The sequence below is a fragment of the Spermophilus citellus genome (assembly GCF_964194105.1).
Source record: "Spermophilus citellus genome assembly, chromosome: 13".
Classification (NCBI taxonomy): domain Eukaryota; kingdom Metazoa; phylum Chordata; class Mammalia; order Rodentia; family Sciuridae; genus Spermophilus; species Spermophilus citellus.
In genome coordinates this window covers 98,321,676-98,345,413 of record NC_138193.1, presented here as the reverse complement: position 1 = coordinate 98,345,413, position 23,738 = coordinate 98,321,676, and the positions used below count along the sequence as shown (strand labels likewise).

The window sequence follows — 23,738 nt, the reverse complement described above, 5'->3', positions numbered from 1 at the left end:
AATGAAACTCATAAAAATTTGGTTATAATTTTGAAAGTTCTCATTTTAATTCTAATACTCTTTATTACACATGAGAAACAGCCATATTTTCTAAGTATAAATCTTTAATATCTTTACCAAAAGAAATTACCCTTGGGAACAGGTACTTTGTCTTTATCATATTTTACATCCCAAATACCTGGCACAGTAGCTGGCACTCTAGGTTACTCAATAAATAATTAATAGCCAGACCATAACAAGCAAGTGAACCAACAGAATCTAAAACATTTAGCCATTCAGTGTAGGTAGGGGATTATAGTTGCTCAAATGATCTCAAAAATCAGAAGTGTGGTTTAATGATGTAAATTACATGAACAGAGCTCATTTATAAGGGAAGAACTTCCCTATGGTTCTTAAAAAAGAAAAAAAGGAATGGTCCATCTCTAAAAGTGTCTAAGCAAAAATATAAATACTGATTCATGTGGCTATTTTACAGGACTAGTTTGATTAGATGAGATGACTTTTAGTTCTCTTCCAACTATTAATGATGTGGCAAATGGGTTTCATTGGCCCTGCTACCTTCTTACATCAGCAATAACTGCCTAGGGAGCAGTGGAAAGGATTACGGAGCCACACAACATCCAACAGGCCCAAGTGACATGTTCAGAGAACTGTGACATTCTGTGTATTCAACTACCCAGAACCATAGATTTCTGTCTTTTGACAATAAGGAACCCCAAGTTAATTCTTTTCAAAGACAAAACAGCACAGAAAGGCTTTATTCAAACTATAACCTATAAAGATTCTTCTAAAAATCTTTACGACTTTCTTGAGCTAATGAAAACTAACAGACTTAGGAAAAATAACTTTTTTTCTCTTTTCTTCAGGACACGTAACAGCACATATTTATTTATTACATAGATGAACTAAGCACTTACCTCTACAAGTTGTGATTTGTCGTAATCTTTACGATGACGATAGATGCACTGACTAAGAAGAGAATATAATCTCTCAAGCTGATCAACTGTCAAATTGTTGCTTTTATCTACCAACAAATCAAGCAATTTCTAAGAAAAATTACAAGAGAATAAAAAGTAGTTTGATTTCCCTGGTCAAACAGAAACAATTATATTCAAATAGATAAAGAGCAAACATCTAAAGTATAAAAGTGACATCTGAGGTTAGAAGATTCTAGGGCTTAGTTATTACCAGGACCATTCCCATACTTTCAACCCCTCAAAATGCATATAACTCTTCTTTAGTAGAAGCCCTGAGACAATTATATCCCTGGTTAAATCAGAAGATTTTAAAAAATAATTTTATCAATGCCTATAAATATTCAAAATCCTTCCATTCCTTTAGAACTGACTGGGAATAGCTAAGCTTACCTTCAATCTCTCACGATCAACTATAAGAGGTGGCACAGGCTCAGTCGACTCTTCTGGAACCAGTTCCAGGCTTGTTGTTTTTGCCTGCTCTAAAATTAATTTACGATATTTCTTTACTTTAGAAGCACCTAAAATTAAGGGGGAAGGGAAATGCAATGCAGCAAGTAAAGTTAAGAAAATAAGTCTTACGCATCTATAAATTCTTTTACCGATCACACCTCCTTTCTGGGATGAGGAAGATTATATTCTTCAAATGATAACTTTTTTTTTTTCTGTAAGAGTACATAATCCAAACTAAAGAGAACTAAAACACAACTATGAAAGCCAAGACATACTAGGATACAGTCTAATAAGCATATCCATTAAAAGGAACAGAAAAGCAATCTTTGCCTCTATGTATTGACTTATAAACAGCCTTCAACTCTCTTCATGGTTGCTATCATTTTAAAAGTAGAAGCTTTCAAAACTAGATAAAGGAAGAAAGCAACCTAGAAAAGCAGACACTGAATGGGGTCAGCTTGTCTACACGTTAGCTTCCCAACCTAAAATATTTTCCTCAACATTACATGATATTTAAAAAAATTTTTTTTCTATTATATTGCCTAAAATTCTATTAGAGACTGGTCTGAGTTATGACATTTTTTATAAAAATATAAACCCATTATAAGTGTAACAGGGCTGCTAATCTTTCCTACCTTGTAGTAAATTAGTATAACCTAATTACTTTCCTCCAAATATGTTGCTGTGACTAATCAGACTGAAAAAAAAAATAGAAATTTGGGGTAATAAGCTTAATTTCATAGTTCCGGGCACTTAGAGGAGTAGGGAGGCAACAACACTATGTCCCCCAAAGTAGGACTACTCTGGAGACTGACAGGGAAGGAACTTAAAGAAAACCTGGGCTGTTTCAGAAGTTCACACAGGACCTGGCTCATGTTAGGGACATTAAGAGGAAACTTCCTCCTCTGTCCTCCATTGATCTTTTTACTCACAAGTCTTTAAACTCTTCCTTCTTCTCCTCAAAGCCCACTCTATAAATAAACAGTAAAAGAACCCAAGTATTGCCTTTGACAACATTATATGTATGGCAATATATCAGAGAAATTTTATATTTCAAGCAGCCTTTAAAGTGAAAGGTTTGCCAGGCACGGTGGCATACTCCTGTAATCCCAGTGGCTCAGGAGGCTGAGACAGGATGATCCACAAGTTCAAAGCCAGCCTCAGAAAAAGCAAGATGCTAAGTAACTCAGTGAGACCCTGTCTCTAAATAAAATACAAAATAGGGCTAGGGATGTAGCTCAGTGGTCGAGTGTCCCTGAGTTCAATCCCAGGTATTTAAAAAAAAAAAAAAAAAAGTGAAAGGCTTGATAGTCCAATTAACATATTCCAGGAGTTTTTTCAAAGCTATACTGGTCCTCTTTATTATATCCATGAATTCTAGAGGTCTGAGAATTCAGATTAAAAACCACTGCATTAAGTAATACTGTACTGATAATTCCAAATGAAAACTTTAGGTCACAATTTTTTTTTTTAATGAATGGCTCTTTTTTTTTAAAAAAAAATCATTTTTTTATTGTTGTTGTTTATTTTTTATGTGATTATGGGGATTGAACTCAGGGCCTCATGCATTCTAGGCAGGTGCTTTACCACTGAGCTATCTCCCAGCCCAAGTCACACTTTTGTACAACAATATCTTTAAAGCTTTCAGATTGAACATAACATTAATTTAAGCAAACTTAACTAAAATTGCTAGAGAAGTAGTGTCAAAATGGACTCCTCTCCCTGTACTCATTCTACCTGATACCGCAAGTTTATCCCTCTTTTCCACCCTGTTCCATTCATTACTTAAATCTCACTTTTTAAGTTCTAAGAAAGTTCAGAATAAGTACTGTTCTTAAAATTAATTTCTATTATTAAATATTGAGAAAAAATAAAAATTCTCAACAAGGAACATTTAAGAACAGCAAATCTCTTTTTACCCATTTTTTTAAACCGGCGAGACTTTGAATAACACTTTCCTACTTCCTAATTCTACTATAGGGCTTAAAAAACTGGTAGGGAGCCGGATGCCTGTAATCCCAGCAGCTCAGGAGGCTAAGGCAGGAGGACTGTGAATTTAAAGCCATCCTCAGCAAAAGTGAGGCACTAAGCAACTCAGTGAGACCCTCTCTAAATTAAAAAAAAATACAAAATAGGGCTGGGGGTGTGGCTGGTGGCTGAATGCCCCTGAGTTCAATCCCTGGTACAAACAAACAAACAAACTAAAAAACTGGTAGGGAAAAATAGTTCTCTCATGGCCCAAATCCTTGTGTACTCTATCCAATTTACAAAATATACAAATTCAAGATAACCTAATATTAGGAAAGGACCTATCCAGGAAAAAATGTGTTGAACAAGGTAGATATCCATACAGTCACAAGAAATCAGGAGCAAGCAGAATGCTCCGATTCACTGGGAACAAAGTAAAACTGTCTGTGAAAGTTCTGTGTCTTTCCTCCAGTCTTGGTGTTACAAACCAATGGAGTCTCTTATACTAAACATCTCTCAGATTCAACTGCCTAGAATAAGCCAACCTTGGCATGTTCCAGTAACCACAAGAGGCAATAGTTATAAAAGACTTACTGTAATGCCTGTAACAAGGCCATTTTTGAAGTTTAATTTATAAGACGAATAACCAGGCTTGAGGAGTATCAACAACTAGTGCCAAGTCACATGATTATGATGAATCAAAGTGATGGTTTAATCTAGGTCTGCATGATTCTTTCTAATATACTATACTGCTATAGCCACATCTTCTCTGTCCACCCCACCCTTTCTAGTAATTCTTCTGTTGTAATTCCATCTTCCTAACACCTGTGGATTTACTCAGCTTTTAGTCATATATCGCTTAGGATAGTGTAATAATCACCCAAGAGACAGAAAAGTGAGCAGTCATGAAAACAGTGCATTTTGGATTCTAAAACCTCTGAAAAGTTCAGCAAAACTTAATGTGCATGTGCATACTCTTCTCAAAAGGAGGATGAAAGTATAATTATTCATCAACTACTACTACTAGAAATCAGATAAATTTTGCAATGAATTAACTCCGGAGTTTAAACCTTCAGAAGATGTTTTAAAATATTAGCTTTACCTTCTTTATCCAATTCTGCATCTTTAACCTCCACATCAGGGCCAGGTTCTAATTTCTCAGTATTGCTACATTCTGGTGCCTCTAGTTTCTCAGGATCATCTCCATGATTTTCATTTGAAATTTCTGGTTTTTCTTTTAACTGGTTTTCCAGGACAATCTTATGTTCTGAACTGCATTTATCTCCACTACCACAGAGAGGAATGACATCAACTTTACCATTCTGACATTCCAGAACAGGTATTCCTTCAAAACTGTCAGTGGAGGCCTCACCATTCAGACAGCTGCCTTTAAGAAAAGGCTCCTTCCTAGATGTCTGTTCTGGATTAAGAGTACTGCTGCTGTGGATGAGCAGAGATTCATTTGAACTTTCTTCTTCTGTGGATGCAAAGTTCTCTTTAGTGCCTGCTCCGTTGTTTAGCCTCTGCCCCTGGTCCATGTCCATGATGTCACACGAGGATTCATCATTGGTCATAGATAAGTCCCCAGTCTCTTCTCCATTTTCCTCATGGCAATCAGTGCTTACCTCAAACTCTCCATTCTCTAGCAATTTTCTGTCCTCTGTATGGTTCTCATAGTCTGCAAATTTGGTATCCTCTTCGTCTTTTTTTAAATTATTAACTTTTCTTTTCTTAATAATTCCTTTACCCCACTGTGATCGTCGCCTTGATTTTCTCCGTACCCGAACTATTTTATGAGGAAGGAAAAAAATATGTATAACTTGGAATGTAATATCTAGTTTACATATGTTTATTAAAAAGGACCAAAAAGAAGGTAAACCCATACTGGTCTAACACACAAACAAAAACTCTGGGCTCTTGACATCCATGCTGACTAATCCTTACAACCTATAAACAGAATGGGTATGAAGTCAAGATCAACTCTGCATAATGGAAACTAAAAATTTTGCTTCCTGTATGAGTTTGAGTTTACTCAGCACTAATCTTTTCTATTACCTTAGATGCTACGTTAGAGTGGTTCCTAACTTTCAACATCTAGGGGCCAGTCCTATAATGTATACATTTGGGGAATGATCACATTACCAAGATTCCCAGGAAGTTTGAGCCACAGCCCTATCTTTCCACCAGAAAGGTAGATGCTTTGCCAGCAAGATCAAGAGATGGTTTCTAAACCATGAAGGGATATGAACACAAAAGCCAATATAGCATAATAAAATAGTTACAGATATCCCCACAAAGAAATCTCCATTGTCTCTCATTCCAGAAAAAGGAATCATCCACAGTACACATGATTGTGGATAGAAACCAAAAGCCATATCAACTACTAACTTCCTTTAAGACAAATGGTTCATTTGGCAGCATCAGTTTCTTACAAAGTTACCTAAGAACTTACAAAGTTACCTAAGGAAAACCAAGTCCTCTGCTATCAAGGTTGTTGTGACATTAACAAAATATCAAAAACAAACCTTCAGTCAGTTATATAAAAGTGAGATCTATAAAAGTTGTAAAGACTATACTCTTAAGATGATATAAACTACAATGTGGTCTGTGAATAAAGGTGGGGCTTTTAGGTGATAACGGACCCCAAAATTTTTATTTCCTTTATGTATGTCAAAGGTAGTTTGATTAGGCAATCTACTCAGCTGGACTACTCGCACTGTTTAATAAGGACTTGTAGTCTTCCAGCAGTGCAGAGTATGTTTACATACTGCTTTCAACCTTTTACTTTAACCCCTACTGTGTCTGTAAAGACACCAACTTATTAATAAGGAATGGATACATTTAGTTATAAATATGAGTACAGCTACTAAAGGTTTCTCATATCATCTCTAAAATTCAAATTATTTAATCATTTGGCTCGAAGACTATTTTCCCTTCAAAACTACAGTATCATTAGAACTCTTCATCTTTCCCCCTAATTTCAACTTTTATAATTTATAGTGATATGGTTCCCCCTAATTCCTACTTTTATAATTTATAGTTATAGGGTAATTGGGATGAACAAGAACATTTATTATTTTACTGTTAAAAGCTGACACACAGGTTCAGGTGACAGGCATCTGAACCAACCCTCTAAAATTAGAAAAAACTTAATCTAATTAACATTAAAAACTAAAGAAAGACAGTTATCTTACTAGGAACTCAACAGGTGGAGCTGTTGGGTTTTTGCTATTGACAACCCACTACTGACACTGTAACCTCTCCTATTCTCAAGCCAAGTAACCAAAAGCACGAGAGGGTCCCTTTCTCTTTCTTAAGCCATGGGACTCTAGGGCAAAAAGAGGCTCAACTATACCAACTCCGTTTATTTACACATAGAACACAAATCAAAGGTCAGAGCCCCATTGAAATGAGTTTATTTCTAATGCTTTTATCATGGCAAATAACAGAGAAAACGTTCTTATTCTTTGGAAGAGAAAAGAGGTATTTATTCCTCCTTAATGCATTATTTCTAAGGACTACTAGAATTTTGGTAAAAGAAAGAAGGGAGGGAGGGAAGGAAGGGAAAGAGACTGGGAAGGAAAAGAAGGAAGGGAGGGAGAGAGGGAGGGAGGGAGGAAGGAAGGGGGAAAGAAAGAAAGAGAACTGATCATATAAGCTCTACAAGAATATAGATTTTTGTTTACTCTGCTGTATCGTCACAATTCCTGGCAGGAGCATGTGTACTGGTGGATCTACTCCTTCATATGCCACTTCCTTTATCAAGGGTGCTGTGTGTGAAAAGTTCATTTAGGAACATAATCTTCAGAGTCAATTTTTATAATATCACTGAGCTTGTTTCCGAAACCAAGACCTGTCTCTTAGGGGACACTTAGATTTATGATTTGAGTAAGTTAGCGTAAAACAGATAAATAGTGTGTCACATATGCCATCTACTGGTAAAACAAAACTCTTATCTATAGATTAAAGTAATATTTTTAATATTTAAGGAAATTAAACTTCTTAAAGCAAATATTCAATGCATTTTCATTAGTAGATATTTAATTAAAAATGCAAAGAATGTAAAGGATTTCAAAGTTTAATAAATTTAAGTGCAGCATTACACAATCCAGGTCACGATCTGAGATACAGCTAGGCCAAATAGCTTTAATCAGTTTCAGGCAACTAAATGCACTTTTAAGCCCTTTCTCAAATTGACCTATGAATACAATCCAAAGAGGGCAAGTTTTTTAAAAAGTGGGTATGACTCATTCATTCAAATTTCAATACCACTGAAGAAAGATCATATTAAAACTAGCTTTGTTAACAGATATTTGGGTTTTTTTTTCTTTCTTTCTTTTTGCAAAACTGGGGATAGAACCCCAGGTCTCACACATTACTAGGCAAGGAATATACCACGGAGCCACATTCTCAAGTCAACAGAGCAATATAATCACCATTAACCAGAAGAACAGTAGGCATCTTCCAGGGCACGCTATTTTCAGTAAAACAGAAAAATGTGGTGTTTATTAACATTTGTCTTAGAAATATTATAGACCACACAAGCACAATGGTGCATGCCTATATTGCCAGCAACTGGGGAGGCTAAGACAGAAGGATTGCAAGCTCTAAGCCAGCCTAGGCAACTCAGCAAGATCCTATCTCATAATACAGAAAAAAAAAAGAAAAAAAAAAAGGCTAAAAGTGGGGACCGGGAATGTAGTTCAGTAGTAGAGTGCCCATGGCCTGTATACCACACACGCACACAAAAAGTATTATAGACCAACATAAATAATTAAAATGAGGAAAATCTAGAACACTGAATTTTCTCTCTAAACACATCACACCAAACTAAACAAATAATGAAGGGTGTGCAGATTTTTCAAAATGAGCACAAAATATTCTTTCAGAAGAATCAACAGCCTATTGCCAAATCAGTCACCTTCATATGAGTTTTCATTTCTTACTAATTAAGAGAGCACCCTGCACCGAATGCAACAAGATGTGGATGATGAGGACAAAAGAGGATAAAAAGTCGATCACCTCCATATCTCAATCCAAAAACCAAAGTTGAACACCAAAAACATTTAACTCTGGCTCAATTTATAACAGCAAGTACTGAAAAAGTATAGAAAATGACAAATAAGGTTAAGGAAGTATATTTCTGAGACAGTATCTTATCCCACCAACTTTATCTCTGGAAAGATAGAAGATTAACAGCTGTAGAAAAGCTGCTGCACTTCCGTTTATGCTTCCTGACAAATATGTACCATTCTCAGCTGTTCCCACTAGTGGAGAACATGGTCTCAAATACTCACATGCACATTTATTTGCAGAGTTGTGCCAGACATCCATTGGATTTCTTTGTTTGTGCCGAAATGCCTCTTCAACTCTAGTTTCTGTCTTCCGAGCTCCAGTGCCATGAGGATTTATTTGTTCTGCTGTTACCGATAAGCCTGCAAGCAGAAGATAAGCAATACCTATTTAAATATTCTCAGCTACATAAACCAACGAGGTTAAAAAAAGTCTGAAATACAAAACTGAATTTTAAAGTCATTAATTATACTTGGACAGTTTGTAATTCTGATGGAAATAGTGTCTTTTGTTTTAAGATGGGAAAGAAACTAGATATAAAATCATAAAAATAAAACACCTGCCAGGCTGTGCTTACATTCTATCCCCAAAAGAACCCTAATTTTACTCATTTTAATTCACATAGGGATACATTTCACATTATGATTGTGGGACAATAAGATTATGCTTTGTCTAAATGTCATAATCTCTGCGATCTTAGAATGTACAATAAGTATTTATTGGGCCACTGAATTCCAGTCCCACAAATTGTTTCAATCTGATATCTGTCGTCTGTCACAGCACACTGCAGTATGTTTGGTTTTCCTGCATTATCTTCCTAAGAGTAACCATTCCATCTCAATTTTCTTTAGTAGAATCTTTTCTTCCATGTGGTCTCTAAAATATCGGTGTCTCTCAGCACTCCCTATAAACTCTTTTCTTCTTACTCTAATCTACACCTTTCCCCATGAAGCCTCACTTATGTGTTCAGCTTCCACCACTGTTACATAATAATTCTCACATCTGTTATTTTTAGTCCAAAGATCTCTTGACTACTGGCCCATATAGTCCACTGCCTACCTGATAACTCCAAATGGATATCCTAAAGCTAGGTCAAATTAAAGATAACTGGTTTATCTTTTCCCATTAAAAAAAATGTTTGTCCTTAAATATTCTCAATCTAGCTTGGTGGTATAGGCATCTACTCATCCAACCAGTAATATTTCTTCCCTTCACAATGCCCTCTACCCCTGCAGAGACATCTCTCTTATGTTCGTCTTGTCTAATTCCACTTGCACTACTTAAAAGCCTGGACTATGCCAACAGCTTTTTCCCCGAGGCAATTTTACTGAGATACAATTACATAACATAAAAACAGCCTGACTTAAGCATACAGTTAAATAATTTTTACCAAATGCATAGAGCTGTACAATCGTCACAGCAATTAAATTTTAAATGACTGTCCTAGACAATACCACTTGATTTTTTTGTCATCACAGACTTGCCATTTTTAGGCATTTCACATAAAGGAATCATACAAGGTCTTTTGTGATTGCTTTCTTTTGCTTAGCATAATGCTTCTCAAATTCACCCATGTTGTACAGTGTATCTAGTACTTTGTTCCTTTTTTATTACTGCCTAGTATGGATATACTATAATTTGCTCACTCATTCACCAGTTGTCTGTCATTTGGGTTATTTCCAGCTTTTGGTTATTATGAATAATGTTCCTACAAATAGTTATGTACAAATTTTTATGTGGGCATATATTTTCATTTTTCTTGGGTAGATTCCAAGGAGCAGAATCACTGGGTCATAGAGTAAATCTATGTTTAACTTTTTAGAAACTGCCAAACTGTTTCCCAAAGTGGCTCCAACAGCTTTGAAAATTATCTTTCATTTTCCTGCCCTGATACATTGAGACCCTACTATTTCTTACTACCAAAGTAATTTGACCAATTCATTCCACTGCTTAACATCCTCGATAACTTCTACTGTCCATGACAATGGATTTTCAAACTTAAAGGCACACAAAAACCACATCAATAATTTGTTAAAATGCAGATTTTCTGGCTTAATATTCTTTTTTTAATTTTAAAAAAAATATTTATTTTTTAGTTATAGTTGAACACAACACCTTTATTTATTTATTTTTATGTGGTGCTAAGGATCAAACCCTGGGCCTCACAAGCGCTAGGTGAGCGCTCTACCACTGAGCCACAACTCCAGCCCCTTGGGTTAATAAATCTAATTTGCTAGCTCTAGGATGACTCATGTAACAGGTGTATCCACACATTTTGAAAAAAACAGGACTTATAGGAAGTCCTTAGCATGACAATGATACATTCAAATTACTGAAGATTTATTATATACCAGACACTGTCCTAGGGATTGGATTAAGACAATAAAAAAGACATTCACGGTACTTAAATTCTCAATAAGGAAGAGATGGCAAAAAAACAAACAACATAGCTGGGTATGGAGGCACATTCCTGAAATCCTAGCAGCTACGGAGGCTGAAGCAGGAGGATAGAAAGTTTTGAGGCCAGCCTCAGCAATTTAGTGAGGCTCTAAGCATCTTAGCAAGACCTTGTCTCAAAATAAAAAATAAAAATGGCTAGGGATGTGGCTCAGTGGTAATGCACCCCAGGGTTCTATCCCCAGTACCAAAAAAAAAAAAAAAAAAAAAAAAAACCCACCATGATGCCAAGTATAACCATATCCTATACTGGATTAGGGGTCCAGAGAAGGGCTCCATAAAGAGATAGAAAAAAAGTGTCTTCATAATTTTTTATCCTGGAGCCAGTTCACCTCTTAAGCCCTATTTCCTAGTATTCTGTATATTTTTAGTAATACCAAACAGTTTAATGTTTTTCCAATACACCAGGCTACTTTATGCCTCTATGCCTTTATATGCGTTGTCACTTTGAACACCTCCTCCTGTCACTGCCTTCCTTCCCCTGTCTACTGGAGGCTATGCTCCTATAGTCACTCTTTGCATTCTAATCAAAATGCTGGGTTCCTGACCAGGAGGTCTCTCTTCTCTGTGCAGTACACATGCTTCAACCAGTGCATGTAATGTCCTGTACTTGCTTTGCTTTACATTCTCTCTCTCCTATTAAAGTTCAAGTTCCTCAAGCACACAATTATAAATCAAACAAATCACATTTGCTAATTTTGTGGGGGGTTTTGGTTCTGGGAATTGAACCCATGGATGCCTAACCACTGAGCCATATCCCCAGCCCTTTTTTGTATTTTGAAACAGGGTCTCACTGCTGAGGCCGGCTTTGAACTTGGACTCCTCCTGCCTCAGCCTCCAAAGCCACTGAGATTACAGGTGTGTACTACTGTGCCTGGCTAATCCTGTGTTTCTAAGAACAAAATTGCACATAAGCTTCAAAAGGGAAGAAAAAAAAGTATTCCTAAAACATTTTTTTTAAGGTCTCAGTGAACTGATGAAAACTAAAACCTCTTCAGACATGGAAGCACGTCTAATACCTAAATCTTCTAAAAAGAGATATAAATGATCAACAAAGGTGTACATTTGTAAGAGATTTCACTAAGAAACACTTTATTTCTGTACTATGCACTTGCACTGAAATTTTCATAGAAGGTAAAATTTTTAAATTTGTGAGTATTTACATGATACCTATTAGTATCATAAATTAAGTAATGGGCACAATGTTATTGTCTGAGAAAAGGAATAAGTTCTGGTGTTCTATGGTATAGCAGAGTGAATATAATTAATAATAATGCACTATATATCTCCAAATAGATAGAAGAGAGGAGTTTGAATGTAATCACCACAGAGAAATGATAAAAGTTTAAGGTGAAGGACATGTTAATTATCCTGAGTTAACCCAGTGTATACATGAATTAAAACATCATGTTACCTCATAAATATGTATAAATATTATGTGATTAAAGGAAAACTGAAATAAACTTCTTTAGAAAAGATATTTAGGCCTGGGGCTGTAGTTCAGTGGCAGAGTACTTGCCTAGCATGTGTGAGGCACTGGGTTTGATTCTTAGCCCCATCTAAAAATAAGCACATAAAATAAAGGTATTCTGTCCATTGACAACTACCAAAAGAAGAAATAAATAAGTAAATAAATTAAGTACAGGTTAAACTTCAAAACACATTATTTTCATATACCAGAATTCCCAAAGAAATATCATTCAATAACTCTTGGTGTGAAATGATAGGCAAGACTTCAGAAGCAAGTTTATTTTCACAACTTACCTCTTTTTATTCTTGCTTCTTTAATTTCTTCACAGAGTTTATTAAATTCTGGATCTAATTCAGCTGCAATGATGGCATGTGCAGTGTCCTTCAGGGTACAAGCTCTGTGTCTAATTATTTTATCTGTTTAAAAAGGTGATAAAATTTATTATAGGCACAAATGAAATAACATTAACACAGGACATCTTCAAAAGAGAAGCAAAAGTACACAAACATTTAAATAAAAAATTTTAAAAAAATAAATATGTTACACAATGAAGTTAATAATTCTGTGAAAAGTGAACTTTTAGAACCTCAAAGTACTAAACCCATTAAATAAATCATTATCTCAAACACATATAGATTTTTTTTAAACTTCTGGAAGTAAAAAATGATTTTCAATAAAATTATAAACAGAATTCAGAGGCTCTTCATTGACACCCAGTTCTAGATACATACTAAAAACTCAGAAAAATCTTAATTTTCTCTACCAGTTAAAACTGGTCAAAACTGTGCCAAAGAATATGATATATCCTGAGTAAGGGAGACCTATTAACAAATATAGAAAGACTCTTTAAGGGGATAGAGCTCAGACCTGAGTTCAATCCCCAGCACCACAAAAAAAAAAAAAAAAAAAAAAGACTCTTTAAGCTCAAGTGTCCAAGACAGTATATAAACTATATGCCGATTAAGAAAAGAACTACAAAAATGGTTCTAGGTAAACTATAAAAATGGCACTAAAAAGAAGAATCTCTGCTTCACAAGGCCCCATTCATGAATAAAGACAATGTCAACAGTGCCCTCTAGAGATGTGCGACTTAGACATGTGAAAAGGTGAGAAAATACCTCAAGGAAACTTATTTGCTAACAGTATTGAGAATCCAAAGTCAAAAATATCATCTTCTTTTTCTTCTCTTTCAAAGGCATTATATATGGACAAATATTTTAAAAAAGATCTTTTACTTACAACATTCCTAATTAGAAAGTTTTATCAGCTCATTGTAGAAATCTTATGAAAACAAATGTTTACTGCTAAAGGTGTTATTTCCTTTTGACATATTTTCTCTAACTATCCATTCATTAATATTATCAACTGAACCAGAAAAGGGCGGATTACCCAGAAATGAAAGAAACAGATGCAGTCCCAACCTTCAAGCTTTTCATACTAGACAGGAAAGTGCTGTTAAAACAAATTATTTCTCATACATAGATGTAAATATCTCCCTCTTAAAAAAAAAAAAAAGAGCTATGAAGAAAACTTATGGGTATTGGTTTGAGTGACAATTTCAACTGGGCAAATCAAGATGAGCCTCTCTGAAGAAGAGACCCTTAGGCTGGCACATGGAGCATTCATAGAAGAGCCACGGCAAAACCAGAGAGAAATCAATGCAGGTTCAGGCAATACCATGGGAGAAAATTCTGGAAAATTCTGAAAAAAAGCTAGGAGATTTTAGAAACTGAAATGTAGCCTATATGGTAAGAATATAATAAGCAAAAGGAAATATAGATTTTAGCCTACAAGCAATGAAAAATAATTTAAAAGATGTGAGCAAAGAAATAACAGGATCCAAGTTTACATCCATGAATGTTTACTCTGGGCTTGTGCCTGGAGAATGGATTGAGAAGAGTCAAGACACAAACCCATAAGCATAATCACAAGGCCCTTTTTCATCTGGGGCAATGGTGGTGGTGGTGGTTGTAATAATAAAGGAAGAAATTATTATTGACTTGGAAAGTGCTCTCAATGATAATTTTGGTGATAAGGCAAAAGAGGTAGTATAATAAATATCAAAGATGATATTTAATTCTCCTAGCTTCTTGTAAGAAACATGGGGGATGGAAGTACTATTTATAAAGATGGAAAAAACTACAAAATAAGAAGGAAAAAGGGATAAAAAGGGTAAACATTAGTTTAAAAGACTTTAAGTTGTGGCTATTTCAGTTTTGAGATGCCTAAAAAATATCTCAATGGCCAGACATGGCCAGCGACTGGAGAGGCTAAGGCAGGAGGATCACAAGTTTAAGGCAAACCACAACTTAGGAAGGCCCTCAGCAATTTAGCAAGACGCTGTCTCAAAATTAATAATGATAAAGGGCTGGGGGATGTGGCTTAGTTGTAAAGTGTCACTGGGTTCAATCCCTAGTACAGCGGGGGAAAACCTCAATGGAAATATCACATAGGCAAATAAATATAGATCTCAACAATTCTTGTTATGATGAAAGAACCACAATGATTTTGTAATCTATCTACTATTACCATATTGTATCTTCTCTAAGTCTTTTTAATCTCCTGGGATACAATAGATACATAATAAACTGCAAATATATAAAGTATATAATTTGATGTTTTGATATAAGTCACATACATCCATAACATCATCACTATACCCAAGATAATGAATACATCACCACCAAAAGTTTTCCTGTGCTCCCCTATTTTCTCTCCCTCCAACCTTTCCTATAACCTTCCATTCCCAGAAAACCACTGACCTTTCTGTTACTATAAATCAGTTTATAACTTCTATAATTTTGTGTATATGTATGTGTGTGTGTATGTGTGTGTATGTGTGTTGAGGGGGGGACTCTCTGATTATATACATACTTGTGTATATACTAAGAAGTAGGATAACTGGATCAAATGGTGGTTCCATTCCAAGTTTTCTGAGGCATCTCCATAGTGCTTTCCAGAGAGGTTTCACCAATTTACAGTCCACCAAATCCTCACCAACATTGTTACTTTTATTCCTGATAATTGCCATTCTGACTGGACTAAGATGGAATTTCAGTTTAGTTTTAATTTGCATCTCTCTAATTGCTAGATATGTTGAATAGTTTTCATATATTTGTTGACCATTCGTTTTCATATATTTGTTGACCACTGATTTTCTATACACTGATCCCATTTATTGTGTTATTTTGGGGTTGTTGGGTTTTTTTTGTTGTTGTTGCTGTTGTTTGTTTGTTTATGGTGGGTTTTTTTTTTTTTGAGTTCTTTGTATATCCTAGAGATTAATGCTCTGAGGGGCAGGTGGCAAAGATTTTCTCCCTTAGGGGTCTTTTAATATTTATGGTCACCTCCTCATTCCTGTTATCAGTTATTTTTGTCTTCTTTCCCATTAACCTAATTAGTCCAGTTAGAGGGTTATCAATTACTGACCTAAAAAAAACAGCTTTGATTCTTGTTGATTTTCTGTATATTTTATTTTTGTTTTTCATTAATTTCTGCAGATCACTAACTTCATATCTTTAGTATTTCATTTTGGGTTTCATCTGCTCTTCTTTGGGGGAACTGGAGTCATTGGCTTGAGATATTTCTTCTTTTCTAATTTAGCTAATTAGTGCTAACCTACCCCCCGAAAGTACTGCATTAGCTGCATCACACAAATGTGAATATATCTTAATTTTATTCAATTCAAAAACTTTTAAACTTATCCTCTGATTGCTGTCTTACCCAAGTGTTATTTAGAAGTTGGTATTTAGTTTCCAAATATTTTTATTTCCAGATAGCCTTCAGTCATTGATTTCTAATAAATTCTACTGTTGTCAGAGAACATACTTTGTATGATTAAATGCTTTTATTATTTAACGAGACTCGTTTTATGGCCCAAAACATGATCTACCTTGATAAATATTCCAGTCAGTACACTAGAAAAGAAAGTATATGTCTTCTGTCACTGGATAGAGTGCTCTGTAAGTGACACTTAGGTCAAGTTGGTTCATAAGGTTATTCAAGTCTCATGATCTTCACTGATTTTCTATACACTGATCCTATTATTTAAAAGAGGAGCATTGAAGTCTGCACATCAATCAAGCCTTTTATATTTTCACTACTTTTCTCTGTACTAGCTCTTCTATTATACAGATAGGGGTACTAAAATCTTCAATTTAACAACAACTTTCTCTGTTTCTCCTTGCAGTTCTATCAGTTTTGCTTCATGAATTTGGAAGCTATTTTATCACAGGCAAAAAGTTTTACAACTGTTATGCCTGTTCGATGATTACAAAATAAGAAATTATGAAAGAGCTCTCTTTCTCCAAATAATAGTCTTGGGTATGGTATCTACTTCATATGATATTTAAATAACCATTCCAACTTCCCTTTGCTTGGTGTTAGCATAATATACTTTTAAAATGCTTTTTTCTTACATCTATTTGCACTTTATATTTAAAGTGGGTTTCTTATAGGCAACCTATGGTTAAGTCTTACATTTTTATCCAATCTGACACTTTCTGCCTGTATTTGGGATATTTAGGCCAGATTTCTGCAATCTTTTCCTGCAAAAGACAAAAGAGATTTAAGCTTTGCAGAACATCAGGTCTCTATGGCAAGTACTCAAAGCTGAGTTTATGCACAAAAGCAGACATAATAAGATGTAAAGACACGAGTATGGGGCTGGGGATATAGCTCAGTTGGTAGAGTGCTTGTCTAGCATGCACAAGGCCCTGGGTTCAATCCCCAGCACGCACGCGCGCGCGCGCACACACACACACACACACACACACACACACACACAAAAGCCATGACAATGACACTGTATTCCTATTTAAGAAAAAAAATACTTCAATCACAAAAACAGGCAGTCAGCTTGACTATAGTTTGCTTATAGCTTTGTCACAGATCAGACTATTACTTCTAATGATTTTGCTTATAGCTTTGTCACAGATCAGACTATTACTTCTAATGATTTACAGGATTACTGATATGGTTGCTTTATTTTCTGCTTGTCCCATATGTTTATGGTTTTCTGTTTATTCACTTCTGAAATTACTCTGTACCTTTTGATGACACCTTTGCTTGGTAGTTCATTAGCTCTTTGCTGCACTATTGCTGGCCTAGTGTGAGTTTCAAAGAATAGTCCCTGTCTTCCTCTGACCTCTGGTAGTTCTTTCTTATATGTGAGCTGATCGGTACTTTGTTGAAGACCATGAGAGGATGTTCTGCTGTCACCAAGTGCTATCTCTGTGTAGCTTTCTTCTTTCTGGAACTCTGCCACCACAAACTCCAGCCACTTTCAACTTCCAACAGTTCCAAATCTGTTTCTTCAATTCAGGGAAAACTTCAGACTATGCTTCATTGTCCTTCCTTGAGTACACTATGGAAATTCTGTGCAGGCAACCACAGCACTCATCTTATTTGCTTTTCATCTTTTGGAGATCACTACCCTGTGCTGCCTAATGTTCAATCTCTTCAAAATCTTTTTTTTAAATACATTTTGCTTAGGATTTTTCCCCCCATTGCTTCAAGTGAGAGGGGAAATCTAGTCCCTATCATTCCATCTTGGCCAAATGCAGAAGTCTCCCAATATCTTTTAAATATTCTTTGAAAACCAAATTTTAATAGCTGTGCAACAATCCAAAGTAGGATGTAACTAAATTTTTCAAAATTATTAAATTTTTCAAAGAATATTTTAAGTTGCTTCCAATTTTAGCCACTACACATAAAAAAACTACAAAAACATTCCCCACCTTCAGTTAAGAAAGAAAAATAAATAACTCCATAAAAATTTCTAAGGGGTACAAAGAAGGACAAGGAATATATTTTAAAGAACATCTTTTAGAGACATACACTTACAGAGAGAAAAATTTACATTTGACAGCAGAAGAAAGCTTTTCCACGAGCCTATCATTATAATGCTTTTCAAACGATTTTAGTTTATGAGAGTATCTAAGATTGTATATAGAATAGAATCATTAGCTTAAAGAATATTAAAACCAGCAGGGATGTCCATGAAAATTCTGGGTTCTTAAACTTTTTGAGGAACAGAGGAGTATCCTGGATCTTTATAAAGAATAAAATAAAGGTTGGAAAGCACACATGCATATAGTTTTCTATGTAGCTGTTCAGAGAATCATTCAGACACACTTTGCTTTAAAATTGTACAGAAATGAAAGCTACATATTTACCAGTTTTGACTTTATCTCTTAATTAAAGATTGTCCAAATCCATGAAATTTGAAATCATAAAAAAGAAACAACAACAAAAAACAAAACAAAACAAAAAGCAATCCATCCCTGGCCTTGAAGTTAAAAGACATATCTCAATCCACTCAGTTTTGTCACAAATTTTTGAATTTATATACAAATTACATAACCTCTCTGAGCTGCCTTATGTTTAACATAAAGATATTACTACCTGCATTGGCATCTACAAAAGTAATGGCTAATTAGGATCAATCAGTATCTATAAAATTAATAAAATCACTAACAAAAGTAGTGACTATTTCTTTTCTTTTTTTCCCGAAAGTAGTAACTATTTCAATGTACCAATATCTTTTGTATGTTGGTGACCTTTCATTTTTCAATTCACTACAAAAATTCATAAATATATTAGAGAGTTAGTTTTTTCCAGTAAAATTATCTTAAAATATTAATATTTTTAAGAAAGACCAATTTTCATGGTATAATGTTTCACTGCAGATTATTTCTTAAATAAAAATTTTGCTGTATTTACTGATTCTAATCATATTTATATATTATCAATACCAATGCATGTTCTAATCTGCATTATATCATTATACCTCCATTTAAAATTTACTATGTAATCCAAGACTCTCTGAGTTCGTATCTAATAAGCAAATAGTTGATAAAATTTATTCATTGGCCACACTAATTAAGAACATGCTCCAGACAAGCTAAAACAAGGAGTAAGAATATATAAATAACTACTTTAACCAAAAAGAAATGAGTGTCTCAGAAAAGTTACAAGCTACGGGATTCAGAGCTAAAACTGGAAGGAACTCAGAACAAAATTTCACAAACTTAGCATTTAATATTCCTTAGAGAAAGCAGAATTTTTTTATGTGTGGTTTTTAAACAACGAACTTTTAAAAACTGTACTTTCTTGGATTTTTTTGTTTGTTTTGGTACTGGGGATTGAACCCAGGGCCCCTTAGCCACTGAGCTACATCCCCAGCTCATTTTTGTATTTTATTTATAGACAGGGTCTCACTGAGTTTCTTATGGCCTCACGAACTTGCTGAGGATAGCTCTGAACCTGTGATCCTCCTGCCTCAGCCTCCAAGTCACTGGGATTACAGGTATGTGCCACTGCTTCTGGTTAGGTATATTTTCTTGTATATAACTTATACCTCAATAAAATTGACTTTAGATTGTTTTTCTTTTGGATGGTGCTGGGGATCGAACCCAGGGACTTGTTCATGTGAGGCAAGCACTCTATCAACTGAGCTATATCCCCAGCCCAATAAAACTGATTTTAAAAGGAAAAAATGTATACATTTCAAAAAAAAGCAATACATTTAACAAAGATATTGAAATAAGAAGATTGAGGGGCTGGGGATGTGGCTCAAGCGGTAGCGCGCTCGCCTGGCATGCGTGCGGCCCGGGTTCGATCCTCAGCACCACATACAAAACAAAGATGTTGTGTCCGCCGAGAACTAAAAAATAAATATTAAAAAAAAAAAAAAAGAAAGAAGAAGATTGAGATTTATACTGAGAACTGAAACCTATATATTCCTCAGGTCCTCCCTCTCCCCATCCAACAAACTGCCTTCGGCATCTCACTCAGTCTCATATACTAATAATTAACCATGTTTCTAGTCCAAACATCTGCAGATATCCAGAATCAGGATAATACAACTAGCATTACTATGCAACATCTTCATTTTATCCAAGTATATTAAATGTCACCCACGCCGACTTAGCATCCTGTTTATAAAGTAGTTCCTTCATTGATTTCCTTTCTAGATTTCTTATCTAGACCAAAAATTCAGAAGTAATTCTAGATTTCTGTCATCCATATCTAATTGGTTGGTCACTAAATCCTCTTAATTCAATTTCTGCAGCCACTGCAACTGAATCTTCCCAACCTCCATTTCACTATTCTTGACTTCTATTCCAAAACAGATACTAAAGGCCAGGGCTTCACTTAATCATCTGTAAATCTCTATTCCTAAATACAATCTAAGAGAATTATTTGGTAAGTCAGTGAGTAGAGAAGTGATATTGTTCCTACTGCTCTACAGAGGCACTCTATTCTGGGACATGCTTTCTTTCTACCTTAATACACTACTTCCCTCGGCTTGGAATGAATGCCTGTCCCAGTCTTGCTCATCTCTAAGTTGTGTCTTCTCTGAACTCTACTCTCCCTGTGCATATATTTCTAATTTAGACCTTATAACATTGCATTATAATCATCTGCTGCCTCCTCAAGACATTATTCATTACTGCTACCTCTATGCTATCTCTCTATTAATAATCTATTAGTATAATCATTAATAATTAGAAAAGTTTATTTCTCATCTCTAAAAATTAATGAATTTCTAGATAGTAGGGGTTGTATTGTTATGAGTTGAATGATGCTTCCCCCTGCCCCCCAAATTCATGTCAAAGCCTTAATCCCCAGGACTTCAGTATGTGGCTATATTTGGAGATAGTGCTTTTTAAAATTTTACTAAGGTAAAAAAAATAAGGATGAGTCCTAATCCAATCTGACGAATATCGTGTAAGAAGAAAAAATCTGGACACTAAGGGGACACAAGCACAGAGAGGATCAGAGAGAGAAGGAGCCATCTACAAGCCAGAAAGAGACATCTTAAGGAAAGCCAAATCTGCCAAAACCTTCATCTTGAACTATCATTCTTCAAAATTGTGAGTAAATAAAACTTTGTTGTTTAAACCACCCAGTCTGGCATATTTTGTTATGGCAACCCTAACAGACTAATAAAAAACTGTAGAATAATGTTTGCCACATTGTAGTTATTTGGTATATATTATTTATCTGTCATAATACCAATATGCATTTCCTCTCTCTCTCAAAGGGCAAGAACTGTCATAGTCACCTTTATATTCTAAACACCCAGCTAAGCAATTAGCACATGGTATTCATTCTCACTAAAAGAAGTAAGAATGAATTTGGCTGAAGCTTTAGAACTCATAAAATTCATCTGCTGCAAATAAAGCTGGAAATGTATTAAAATCAGACCACAGAGGGCTCTAAAACTGTGAATTTGGGGGCTTTATTGCACAATTTATACAAAACAGAAGATTCTTAGAAAACAACAAGATTAGGGATGAAATTTCAGCAAAATTAGTCAAATGATGGTACATGTAAGAATGGACCTTGGAGTAGGAAAAGGATATACTGCAAGAACCAAAAATGGTAAGCAGTTAACTTAATTTACCATATTTACAAGATGATAATTAGGGTCAAATATCTGGTACTGGTCATATAACATACAAGGTACATTTTTCCTCACTTCATATTTAATTTCTGTTCACATTATCCTTAAGGGACAGAATCTGGGTAAACACTTAGGAACATGTATAGCTTTCAAAATGTTGGCTTTTGTCTTCTATATATATGCTAGTTTTTTCCCAAATGGCCAAGTATGCTGCAAAATACAACACTGCAAGCTTTCAAATACTCATGGGAACTTGTAAAAGTACTACGACATTCATGTAATTTCCACTTGCTACACAACAGACCCTGAGGTTGTTTTTCTGGTGCATAACAAGTGGTTCTGTTGCTAAGAAAAAAACTACCTCTTGACTAAAGATAGGAAAAAAATCTGAACAGAGATGAAATAATGCTTTTGAATTGCATCACTCTTTGCCTTTATCTGAAAGAATAAAGGAGGAAAGATACAAATATATCATGTTTACCCATGAGATAGAGCTAGCATATTCTTCAATTATGAAAGAATTAAAGATTCCTTAATTTATAAAACTACATAAGGTTATAAGATTATATAAGGTTATAGTGCACCAGAAACTATAGCCTCTTTCCTTAAAAGTAATATAAACATCAGTGGAATTATAATTACTTACTTACAGGGAAAAACTGGTTTAATACTCTCAAGACTCTCTTCAAGCACTCAAATTCATTTCATAGTCCCTAGATTTGTTCCATAATAAGATTAAATTAAAGTGTAGTCCAGGGAATATAAAAATTACCAAGTATAAGGGGTCATTCTAGAGCATATACACAGGTACCTACTAATGAACCAATTCAGGAAACTTAAAGTATGATTTAAATAATGATGATAACAAGAACATAAATTTTTTTTTAAATATTTACTTTTTAGTTGTAGTTGGACACAATATCTTTAATTAATTAATTTATTTTTATATGGTGCTGAGGATCAAACCCAGGGCCTTGCCCGTGCTAGGCAAGCACTCTACCGCTGAACCACAAACCCAGCCCCAAGAACATAAATATTAACTGATAACCTTTATGAAACACTTATCATGTCCTGGGTATTATGCCGTGGGCTTAACATATTTAGATTAAATCATATTAAAAGCAATTTCATAAGATTGAACCTAATATGGTTTCTCATATAATCCTTATAAACACCACAAATCAAGAATACTATTATTACATTATTGTACAGATGAGGATACTAAATTTAGAGGATTTAAGTTGATCAAAGCTAAGGAAGTAGGGAACAGCAGAACTGGGATTAAAGTCCAGGTCTAAATACAGAGCCCACATCCCGGCATCCATTCTACACAACATCAACAGTCTTAAGATCCTAAAGAGCTAACAGGCTGAAGGCGTTGGCACACAAGTTCTCTCATACACTGTTCAAAACTCCATGCAGACACTTGTGCAATCTGTCCACAACAGAAGACCCTAGCAAGGCAAAGGAGAGGAAGTATGCTGGCATGCAGCCCATTTCTTACAACCTATCCTGTTGCGAAATGACATACATGCTAAAGGAGATTCCTCTCTCACACACAAAACTGCTACATTAGCTAACAGTAAAATAATTGCCAATTATTTTACTTTTCTCCTTTGTTCTTCATGCTGCTCATATAAGTAATTTAAAAACATTTTTAAGAGAAAAATTTAATATTACAGATTAAAAATCTTCATTAAAAGGATACATAATTGGGGTTGGGGTTTTGGCACAGTGGTAGAGCACTTGCCTCCCATTTATGCGGCCCTGGGTTCAATTCTCAGCACTACATAAAAATAAATAAATAAAATGAAGGTATTGTGTCCAACTACAACAAAAAAACAAATCGTTAAAAAAAAAAGATACATATTCTTTGATCCAAAAATTTTTCATTCTTAATAATTTACTATAAGGCAATAATTAAATATGT

The 23,738-nt window shown here is 34.9% G+C and overlaps 1 protein-coding gene across 2 annotated transcripts in view; it reads right to left on the bottom strand.

The window, feature by feature from the left end:
* The window catches only part of ATAD2B (ATPase family AAA domain containing 2B), a 141,465-nt gene that overhangs the window by 3,319 nt on the left and 114,408 nt on the right, over nucleotides 1–23,738 (bottom strand). For both annotated transcript variants that reach the window (XM_081264119.1, XM_081264118.1), the window contains exons 23-27: nucleotides 12,690–12,812; nucleotides 8,693–8,830; nucleotides 4,498–5,181; nucleotides 1,368–1,495; nucleotides 918–1,046 (exon numbers count right to left, since the gene is read on the bottom strand). In XM_081264119.1, the coding sequence (XP_081120245.1) occupies nucleotides 918–1,046; nucleotides 1,368–1,495; nucleotides 4,498–5,181; nucleotides 8,693–8,830; nucleotides 12,690–12,812 (1,202 nt within the window). The remainder of the gene's footprint in view (nucleotides 1–917; nucleotides 1,047–1,367; nucleotides 1,496–4,497; nucleotides 5,182–8,692; nucleotides 8,831–12,689; nucleotides 12,813–23,738) is intronic.